Source organism: Carassius auratus, chromosome 17 (genome assembly GCF_003368295.1).
Source record: "Carassius auratus strain Wakin chromosome 17, ASM336829v1, whole genome shotgun sequence".
Taxonomy (NCBI): Eukaryota; Metazoa; Chordata; class Actinopteri; order Cypriniformes; family Cyprinidae; genus Carassius; species Carassius auratus.
Window position 1 is genome coordinate 1467359 of NC_039259.1, and position 11738 is coordinate 1479096.

Sequence of the window (11738 nt, forward strand, 5' to 3'; positions counted from 1 at the left end):
ATGAATAATATTTAGACATTAGACAAGGACTCCGTGACACATACTCAGACAGACCGGGTATAAATACACAGAAGGTAATGAGGGAAGTGGAGACAGGTGGGGAATAATCAATTAACCCAAACAAGGAGGAAGGTGACCAAATAAGGGAACAGACAGTTCATAAAGTGACAGACACCGTGGGAAAGGAGGACACCTAGTGGAACCCCAGGGAACACAACCCAGACACTGTGACAGAATCATACTCCTGCTGGAACCAGGATGATGCTATTTTACAGTTTGGCCTGCAAAATACATGATCACTGCAGCGCTCTACACTGATGCTGCATATGATGTTTCTGCATTAAGTCCACTAACTCATCTGTTTATTCTCCTCATCAACTACTCAGAACCACATTATGGTATGGTGGCAATGCTGCATAATCACAAACAGAGTTTTATAATCATAATCTGATGGATTTGTCCTTAAGATCACAGTATTCCCAGAATACACCGCCGCTGGGTTTGAGAGGAGTGGACGCCACATGTGGAGGAAGAATTTCCTGGCACACAGAGAGCACCTGAATGCCTTCAAAGCTTCTGGGATCTCCAAGATAAAAGTTGAGTTGGGAAAAGTGCCAGGATGTACCGCCAGCAGTTCATAAGAGAGTGTGTCACTCTGTGAAGGCGGCGCCAGCGCCAAGCCTAATAGAGCCAGGCCAAGCGTTTTACACACAGCGGCCCACAATACACCGCACATCCACTTCACACAGTTTCACTCCACACGGCATCCAGGAATCAGAGGATCTGTTTGAGCTTCTCACTCACATGTCTGAGACAACGCTCTCCTCGCTGTGCCAGAAGCAGGACCCGTGTGTATATCTAGATTGAATTCACAGACGCTCAATGCAGGGTTACGGCTGTCCACAGCTGCTGAGCAGTCAGAAACCTTTCCCACAACTATTCCTGGCTTATGTAAAAATATCATAAAAAGAAGCCTCTTCAGGTAAAAAAAGACAATTATGCAAGCCTGGGAACTTGCTGCCTTGAAAAAGATTTTTTTTTTAACTGTCACATTTTCTTGGTGCTTTAAAAGTAAAAAAAAAAAAAACTATTAAAAAAAGGGACAATGGAAAGCTTTGTCTGAGGCATAGATGAGCCGGTTCAACTTTACTGGAAACATTTCTGCTGCCATCTAGTGCCTGAGCTGTTTCAGTGTCTTAAAGAAATATCTCTGGTGATGTAGAAGCTGCTGGTCCTGATTGAAATGATGAAATACTGATGCTTGTGATGTTCATCAATCAGATGTTTACAACAGTACTGCAGATACTGACACAAAATGATCTGTATGTCAGATCATATATCATATCTCCAATAACACGTCTCAGTAAGATGAGACTGAAATGATCCAAACATAATGCAATGCAATGCTAATTGAGAGATGAACAAAAAAATTCTCCTCTGATGATCACGTTTGATGCTTTTGAACATGGTTTAAAAATAAATAATAAATACATATATAAAAACACATCTAGATAAAACATATTAGAATGATTTTGAAGAATCATGTGGCACTGAAACAAAAAGCATTTCACAGCAAAAAAAAATAAAAAAAAATCCCTGAAGCAATTGAGCTACCTGGCCAGGCCTTCCTCATAGAGATAGATCAGGAGAGGGTCATATGAGGTCACCAGCACGTACAGACGCACGTCAAACTTAAAACCTGCAGATGTACAAAACAAACTCAACTTAAAAACATGCACTACGCAGACTGTGTTAAATCTGCTGGTGTTAGTGCTGTATACTCACCGTCGATCAGTAGAGGATTGCTGATGTAGCGAGACACCAGAATATTCTCGTCCAGTGGGATCTGACTCGGCTGAAACACCAAACAAACACCGAACAAAACTGAAACACGCTTTCAGATAGGAATATAGACTCATATTCAGGTCAGGTATCTATCTAGACAGCATTTTGGGGCATCAGAGGCACACTGATGTGAACATCAGAAAAGCATGCTTTAAAATGCTGCATTATAGAATTTAAAATGTATGTATTTCTTAGTAAAGGAAATGTTCAGTTACTGTATGTTGGATTTGTAGTTTGGTTATTACTGTGTAGTAACGCTTGCGGATAAGAACAAAGATTTACAAAGCTTTATCGATTATTTTTTAATCCATAATAATACTATTTCAGTCGTTCTACTTTCACATTTATTTTGATGTTACTTTTTAGTTTCTTTGTCTTATTTTGTAAAATGTACTGGCAATTTCTAAAAGCAAGTAAACCAAAGAAACAAGAGAATAAAAATGTTCACATTCAAATATTGCATCAGTGGCATTTTAATAATTTCTGGCCTATATATTCATGGTCACAGACTCAATATCTGGACGAAGACGATGTCAAGCTCATGTCCTCAGCTCACACTTTCTCACTGTTTATGAGAAAGCTGAGAAAACTTTACCTTCATGCAAATGAGCATAAATGCCAAAGCCAGTGGAGAACCTGTGATCCATCTCCTGTCGGAGAAGTTCAACCAGTCAACGTATGTAGTTAAAATGAATCGTTTTATCATAAACTCATGGGAAATTGTGTGTTCTCCTTACTAATCAAACTAAGCCCTATCCAGTCTGTGGGAAACAGACTGATTTTCATGTCTATGGTGCTTAAGATGCTGCCTACATAGACAATCTTTAAAACAGAGCCACTAGTGCATGCTCCAGGTGAGTTTAATCACGTCACGTTCCCTTGATCACTTACACTGCTGACCAGGTAGATGCCTCTGCCCCTGGAGGACGCCACCGGTTTGATGATCCACGCTCCCTTGTCTTTGCTGAAGGAGCCTGAGGATTGTGTGAGGACAGAGACAGGGTTATTAAAGCCCAGCAGCAGCAGCAGACACATTTTTCTAATTGTTGTTTCTGTTAATAGTCAAACACATGTGCTGCCTGGACGAGGTGCCCACTCACTGCTGAATTCCTGGTACTCGGCAGGAAGCACAAAGGTCTGGGGTACGATGTGGAAGTTATGAAAGCCGTGGGTTTGCTGCATCCTCTGGATGTTTTTGTAGAGCCGATCTTTCCGCGTGAGCTCGAACGACCTGGAAAACGACGGGAGCGTTGACCGTAAGCACTGAGGATGAGGTTAGCATCTGAGATAGCGAGGGGAACATAAACCCTTGAAATAACACCACAGCGGCAGCACATGGTCAGTTTGATCTATTGCGCTGTTTCAGAAAGGCAGGCGTCCAAACAAAATGTACTCGGCTCAAACTGCCAATGAACACATGCTGTCCGCCCACTGGGAAGCTGGAAGTGTGGACGTCTTGCTGCGGAGTGAGAATGTGTGTGACTCTGGTAACATATTATCATTGTGGGATACACACGGCACACCACTGAACGTGTGAACACCAACAACATTCAGGTGAAATACATTTTTCATCAACTACATGAGAAAAAGCTGATATATCCAACATTTGTGTATGCAGTCTAGGACTCGGCTGACAAGAATGATTAATTTTAATCTATCTTCATTTTGATGAAAAATGACACATAGATTGTTAAATGAGAAGAATTGACCTTTCAGTCAGTGGTGTTTCCTGCTGAGGTGTGAAATGTCACTGAACATTATTTTAAGTGTATCTACCATCCAATAACTTTCAAATTGTCCATTTGTTTTTACAAAATCCAAACACCAAATGGATTTGGACCAATCAGACACACAACTATTTGTTATATTTAACAAATAATATCTAATGCAACTATGACCTCAAAAAAAGGCATGATAACAAATGATACCATGATAACATGGTAACAAAGACACACATCAAGATAAGATTGTTTTTATAACCCAAAGGAATGTAGGAAAGTTTTCACTCTAAATTCACTTTGAAACAGTCAAATGTACCCTTGTACCGTACAGTCCATCCTAATTCTGTATCCCTCTAGATATAAGCACTTGAGAAATGTAGGAACATGTACCCAATTTCCCCATTTCATTATTTTTCCTCTTAAAGTCTTTCACTTATGTATTGATACAAACGCCTTTAAATTACCATTGTAGAATAGCATGCTATTGCTAACAGAGGTCACAGGTATGCCATGTTTGGTGTCTTTCAGCTGCATTTTTAATGCTCTAAATGTTCATTTATATTATATGTTGGTACCTATGGAAGGTATTTGTGTTACCAGAATCTTTGATAGTTCTTCATCAACATTCAATCAAAGACCAGATGTGAAACATGTGCCTGAGGGGAAAAAAGTTGTAAAACTTCCCTCCAAAAGGCACCATTCCTGATTGGCTCACTCGAATCCTGAGGATGTGACATCATGACCCTATATAGATCACTGATCACCAGATCAGGCGCTTCTTCTAGATTCAGGAACTCCAGGAGAAGATGCTGAGCTAAGAGCTCTCAAAACCACGCTAACCTTGTGCCAGGCTTCGGCCGTGACTATTCATTCATCAAGACCCTCTGATTCAAACTGTCTTTCTCATCAACTCACTTCACCTGAGACCAGCTGGAGCCCCAGAGTGCTTCAGGACTCTTTATCAAACAGACGAGACGTGCAAGTATCAAACTTAGTCTCATTAATTGATACATTAAGATACATTAATTAGACAGTTGCGCTGAGAGGTCAAGTAAATACTTACAGCGGATCTAAATATTTATAATTACTCATAACTAGTTATGATTGATTATTCATATTTCCCCCTTTGAGCTGATTCGTTACAAAATGGTTTTGTGTCTCTTTAATGTGATGTTCAAGCAGCACGTGAACTGATCATCTCTTCTACTTTAAGACTATTTACAGCACCAAATAAACATCAGAAGGTGTTGAAAGTACAACTTACTGAAATGTAATTAAGGGATAGAGTAATTAAATTAATTAATTTGTGATTGAGCTACAGCATGTGTGCATTTATACTGAAAGTTTTTAAACTACTGGTTCTCATACAAGTAGGTTTCCAGAAAACCATATATTTTTATGGAGGTGCTTTATGTGTGGTTTGATTTAAATGTATGCTGCTATGGGAGACCAATGCTTAAAAAAAAAAAAAAAAAAAAAGATATAATATAAAGTATATAAATTTAACCGTATAAAACTGAGGTTGCTACAATTTTTTACAGATGTTACTGTTTTTGATAATAACAAAAATTAACTTCTGCACCCTTACTCAAGCTACTATCAAATGTGTATTTCTAAAAGACAAAAAAAGTGATATTATTATTACTAATATTATCAGGAAACCCAGAACAGTATCTTGATTTTAAACAATATCACTTGTCAGAACACGAAGAAACTAAGAAATAAATTTTTTATTTCTATATTTATTTTGTTAAGGGAAATACTTTAAAGGGGGGGGGGGTGAAATGCTATTTCATGCATACTGAGTTTTTTACACTGTTAAAGAGTTGGATTCCCATGCTAAACATGGACAAAGTTTCAAAAATTAAGTTCTGTTCCCAAAATACTCCTTCCGGTTAGTCACAAGTTTCGTAAAGTTTTTTTCGAGTATGGCTCTGTGTGACGTTAGATGGAGCGGAATTTCCTTATATGGGTCCTGAGGCACTTCTGCCGGAAGAGCGCACTCCCGTATAGCAGAGCACTGAGAGCACAACAGACTTCACTGATCAGAGCGAGAGCGTCGCCAAATGTCACAAAAGAAGTGTGTTTTTGGTTGCCAGGGCAAGACAACCCTGCACAGATTACCAAAAGAAAAACAGCATTAAGGGACCAGTGGATGGAGTTTATTTTTACAGAGCATCAACGGAGTTGTGCAAGTGTTTGTGTTTGTTCCCTGCATTTCAAAGATGCTTGTTTTACAAACAAGGCCCAGTTTGACGACGGATTTGCGTATCGTTTATTTCTTAAGGATGATGCAATCCCAACTAAAAAGAGTAACGATCGTGTGTTTGAACCGCAGGCGGTGAGTAAAACTGCTTAAAATATCTCTGCCTCCTTGTTAGTGCGTCCGCCTCCAATGCCGGAGACCCGGGTTCGAGCCCCGCTCGGAGCGAGTGGTTGCTGCTGCTGCTCTCATTCAGTTTCAGCCTCGGGATCTGATTCTGGATCATAAATAAACGGCTGAATCTGACTGTTAGCCATGGTTTGTTTTGGATGATGGGTTTTTTTCCTCACAGTAATGTCACAGCTTCCAAACGCTCTCAACGCAAAAGCCTACTGGTGCTCGTGATTCTTTAGCTCCGCCCACACGTCACGCCTCCAGCCGGTCGTGTTTTTCCGGGAAAAATCGGTACAGACTATCTTTCTCTTATGAATATAATAAAACTAAAGACTTTTTGGAGTTATAAAGGATGCAGTACTACTCTATAGGTACTCAAGATTAACAGGATATTGAGTGAAAACCAGCATTTCACCCCCCCTTTAACTTTTACTTTGCAGCAAAAATCTGCCTTTAAACCTAAATAGAAATAAAGATTTGACATTTAGCGTGATAATTAACGATATCGACTGGTATGAAAAAAAGTTAATCACAATAATTTTTTTGGCCAAATCGCCCAGCCCTACTGAAATGTTTTAAGTAATCAAAGTATTCAATGACCCTAAACTTGTGTCAACTAAACAGATGTACTATATTACAGTATCTGTTACAGATGTCTCAATTAATGCATGTTTGATTGAATCCATGGAAAAAAGTTTCTTATTACAGCCACAATTTAAAATATTTCAACAACGAATTAGAGAAGACACAATTACATTTTTTAAAAGTTGATATTAAAACCCCCCTTATGCCGAATTGAACAGCTAACCAGCCCTAGTGCTCTTGTCTGTGTCACGGAGATAAAGTGGGAAGGAAGGAAGCTGTCTATGCAGACAGCAGGACAGACTCACCTGGGAAAGTGGTTGACTTTCTGGAAATCCTGCAGAGAGCGCAGAAGATATGGCTTCAGGTGTGAGCCGGTCCACATCAGGTTAAAGTCATTGCTATTTGGGTGCACCTAAACATAAAAACACTCGTGATGTCAGAAATTCAAAAGATGCTGTAGAGTCCCAAAACTGTTTCACAGTTATTTTCATTGCTATTACATTATTGTATCGAGCCTAACCACTGTATCACAGCTTATCCTGAAGAAGATGAATTATAGCTTGAAGGCTTGATATTTGTGTTTCTAAAAGAACTGTGCCAATGTAGTGCACTGTGTGGAATCCCATAATGCAATGTACTTGCAATGCAAAGACCATAAGTCTTATCAGATGTTATTATAAACCTTTTTTTCCTTGAATTACGGTTTTATAAAAAGCTATATTAAATGCAATATAATAATTTCTATACACAAGATGAAACTCCTCCATTGCATTAAGTCTGTCAGCAAACAGTGTATTTCAAGCAGTGTCTGTGCTCTACCTCGTGGAATCCGTGATTGACCAGGATGCCACGAACAAGACGGCTCTCCGTACGCACAATCTTGAAGGCCAAGTTATATTTTTCTATTTAAAAAAAAAATAAAGGAAGAAAAACCCCCCAGAATGAGCACTTCAAGAACTGAGGTCCCTCTACAATGCCACGCAGCTAACATTCAACTCTAGATATGAAATAACATAAGACATGCTATTTATATATACACAATCATTTGTTACTAGAAAGAAGTCAATATTTTGATATCTGTTGTGGGTACAATAAGATAAGAATTACTATACAAGAATAATGTCAAAACTTAATCATCTCGTTGTCTATATCAACAATATAAGTATTAAATAGAATGTGTGTGTGTGTGTGTGTGTGTGTGTGTGTGTGTGTGTGTGTGTGTGTGTGTGTGTTTTATGGTTTTGACAGTACTGATGTAGTTACTGATCAGATTTCTCTGTTGTGAATCTGTGCAGAATTAGTTTGATCTGGAATTGACTCAATTCTTCTGTATCAAGCACACGAGAGTTCTCAGTGTCTGTACCTCCAACAGAGCGGATGGCCACATCTTTGGACACGATGGCTTCTGCACAGAAGAGCAGCACGGGAATCCTCTTGCTGACGCCACTCCAGGCAATGCACGGAAGTCTCCTATCACAACACGTGAGAGATCTACATTTACATGACACTGAGATATTACCAAAGTCAGTTCTCTCGCCGGACATACTGTCAAAACAGCATCTCTTTAATGTGCAGTTTCTTACACTCAAATTTATTTCCCTTCTAACTGCAATGACTTTGCCAACTGGTGATTGGCTCTTTAGAAGGCAGGACTTTCTTTTACTAGAACTGCTATATTGCACAATGTAAATATATTTAGCTTTTGCTTTTTTTCCCCATTCGTAGTTATGTAAGTGAACCATCTTTGGTATCATCACACAACACTGAAGGCAAGTGGTAGTTAGTAAAACAATGCACAATTAACTGTATTACACAGCTGTGACAGAGATGCAAAGATTCAAATATTTTACAGGAAAAAGAGCAGCTCTGATAAAAGCCTGAGCAATATGAGACGCTGAAGTGATATAAGTGAACAGAGATAAGATGATACTCTGATATACGTCCATCCGTCACACATGACAGCAAGACGAGCATGTAATCATTATCAGCTCATGTCCAATCATCCAGAGACGATATAGCAGAACAAACCTCAATAAAAGACTGACTTCTCACTGAGACAGATAATGCTACATCCTGACATAACAAGACCAATCTTGTGCATGTAATAGTGTGACAGTCTAAACCAGTCGAAGACACAGAGCACACTTTATTTGCACACTATTTATGAGCATTTCCCCTCAAAAAAGCACTTAACATTCATAAAATGTTGAAATCTCATTCTGAAATGTCACTTTTTTTCATTTGAAATGCATTTTATTCTATGCACTTATTATTATTTTTAATTACAGCATTAAAAAAATAATAATATGCACATAAAGTTAAGTTGTCAAATTTAGGTCAATGTTTTTATACAATTCACATTCTTTCAAAACAGCTTTACAGAAAATCATAATGATATGTTTGTATAATGCCTTATGTTGCATTGATCCGATTAAAACTGTGCAATAATATAGTAACATTTTGCAACAATACAGGCAACCAAGCAGCTGAGACTAGCTATTTAGTGCATTCGAGTAAGGCTGGATTTACAGTATTTACAGTAACTGTACAATTTGATACTAATTATTATTTTGTTAAATAATTCAAGTTTATTCATGAATTCTGTCAGTTTTTGCTCAATTGAAAACTATTACAAAAATCATCCTGATATTATTAAATAGGTTTTATTAAGTTTAGACTAATTCTGTCTTTTTTTACAGTGCACTGGTCACTGCACAAATACACTTGAAGATCTACAGCTTTTGAAAAACAGCCCATCTTTTGCAATCTTCTTAATAGCACTACTGTCTTGGGAATGTGGCTCATTAGATTGATAGCCAGCAGCTGGTATAGAAGAAAGTATTGGATCGCCACAGACCACAGTCACGTTTGTCACTGTGTGAAACATTCATGGCTGTCTGTTAAAAACTTCGCTGTGCTGCTGAAAACAGACGTGCAGAACGTCTAGACTATTTGAGGAGCGGCTGCTGCTATTTAAGAGCTGACTGGTCTATATTTAGTCACGATAAGCTCTGAGAAATCATGAAATCCGTCTGTATGCAGCGCCTGGTGCTTGCTGTAGTTGTGTGTGTAATGATGGTAACGTGACTAGTCCTGCTGCTGATTAACTGAATGTAATCTCCATGATCAATACTCTTAAGCATTCTACTTTAGTAAAGACACTTACTCCGGCTCATCTTCAGACGATGACTCGGATTCGTCCTTCTGTTCTCTCACGGCTGGCATCTCCGTCTGTGTGTGTGTGTGTGTGTGTGTGTGTGTGTGTGTGTGTGTGTGTCAGCACAATGTGTGGGTGACAGCACTCATCTCCAATCCACTTAACTCATCTGAAAAACAATGAGATCTTCTAATTATTATACAATTACAGCTTTACTGTGATTTATGAATATCAAACAATACACATTTCACATTGCTCTGTGTGGGATGAGGAATCATGCAAAAACAGAAAAAATAAAGTAAAACAACATTTGTGCAATAATCATCAGTAGTGCAGAATAAAATAAAAATAACATAAATAAAAGGACGCTAGTTTACAAAGACAGTAATCAATGAATGTAACAATAATAAGTTAACTAAATATGTAATTACAAAGTTTAAACCATAAATCTTTCATAATACAGTACATATACAGTTAAACTGTTTAAAATTATTCAGACAGAAGATATAATTGTTGATATTTTTTACTAGCGAGTGTAGGACACTATAGTTTGTTTTATGTAATCGAGGATAGCAACATAAAGTTACATAAAGAGACATATTAATCACAATACTTCATCATACGGTGGACTAGCAGTAAAACTGATCAAACCTGAGACCAAAAATGATTCAGACACTTTGACCTGAGCATGTTTTGCTGAAGTGCTTCTTTTAATTATTGCTAACGCGACCATAGACTGATCATAATGAAGCATTGCTTGGTAATTAGTCGAGATAAACTGCTATCATCTAATCGTGTTCTTAAATTGAACAGCAACAATCCAAAAGAAACCTTTCAATCAGTTATCTGACATTATCAAGATTAATCTGTTCTGACACAGTTCAACTCTTGAGTTCTCGTCATATTTTATTACCATTTTCTAAACTATAACTAATAAACTGAGATATGTATGTGAGAACTGTTGAAGGTGTCTGAATACATTTCAAGTTTACAAATATACATTTATTAGTTTTTTTATAAATTACTACTTCTAATATTTTGTCAATTACCACAGTCTACTACGACTGAAAATACCTTCTACCAGTGTAGTAATATAAATATAATATCGCAAAGATGTGATTATTGCTAGTTGTGTGACTGAAGAGAGTTCAGTAGCGTTAGCTGTTAGCTAACCGAGCTAACCAGATTGTGATATAATGAGTAACGTTAAGCGTGTGAACGTCTAACACAGCACATTAGACAGTGAGTTTGACACTAATGTAATTAGAAACATACCTGTTTGAGATCTTAAGGTTGGGTGTGATTATTAACCGTTAGCTTCATAACCACACTGGCGCTCAACTCATGACGCCTGTTACTATAACAACCAGCTGACAGCTACCGATGTGCGCATGCGCGGAACATTACGGCGGCCGAGTGCGCATGCGTCGAGTATGTTACACTTTTGAACTTCTGGAGTAACGAGCGATATGTTACAAAAGAGGAGAAATGTTTTAATGAAACATTACGGGTAACAAGACTGACAGCGATGCGTGTATTAAACTCCCTTTCATTCAGCCGCTTTTACGTCACTCACTCATAATAAAATACGATGACTTTTCTATTAAAACTCGGAAAAACTGAAAGACGTTTTTGATCTCTAACAACTAATGTCAAATCCGTAGACCTTAGAGCTTAGACCTTAGACTAAATACACATTTGTTTGATTATTATTAAATGGCACAAGAACAAGCTATTACATATTCACATTAATATATTAACATTAGTTGTCGGAGAAGAAAAGAAAAGAAAAAAGCATTACATTTTTCTTTTTTTTTTTCTTTTTTTTTTTTTTTTTTTTGTTGTTCTTGTATTTTGCTAATAAAATAAACAAATGTATAATTATGTCGTTCATTGAAATTACAAATCGAGTTAAAAAGCTACTACATGACACTCCTTTACAAATCGTCAGATGTTTATCGGCCAGCGATTGGTCCGAGCTCCTAGAAGTGGGCGGTCTTTTAAAAGACTGGCTCCAAACTATCCTATGGGGTGCTGGTACGACGTGACGCAA

At 37.9% G+C, this 11738-nt stretch overlaps 1 protein-coding gene across 2 annotated transcripts in view; it reads right to left on the minus strand.

Moving 5' to 3' along the window:
• The window catches only part of LOC113116938 (tubulin tyrosine ligase-like family, member 5), a 102564-nt gene extending 91384 nt beyond the window's left edge, over positions 1–11180 (minus strand). The window contains exons 1-9 of one of the 2 annotated variants that reach the window (XM_026285245.1): positions 10961–11180; positions 9695–9854; positions 7892–7998; positions 7348–7430; positions 6834–6940; positions 2946–3076; positions 2737–2819; positions 1786–1855; positions 1615–1699 (exon numbers count right to left, since the gene is read on the minus strand). In XM_026285245.1, the coding sequence (XP_026141030.1) occupies positions 1615–1699; positions 1786–1855; positions 2737–2819; positions 2946–3076; positions 6834–6940; positions 7348–7430; positions 7892–7998; positions 9695–9753 (725 nt within the window). In that variant the 5' untranslated portion in view covers positions 9754–9854; positions 10961–11180. The remainder of the gene's footprint in view (positions 1–1614; positions 1700–1785; positions 1856–2736; positions 2820–2945; positions 3077–6833; positions 6941–7347; positions 7431–7891; positions 7999–9694; positions 9855–10960) is intronic. The other variant, XM_026285246.1, reaches the window with a different exon arrangement.
• Positions 11181–11738: the final 558 nt, after the last annotated feature.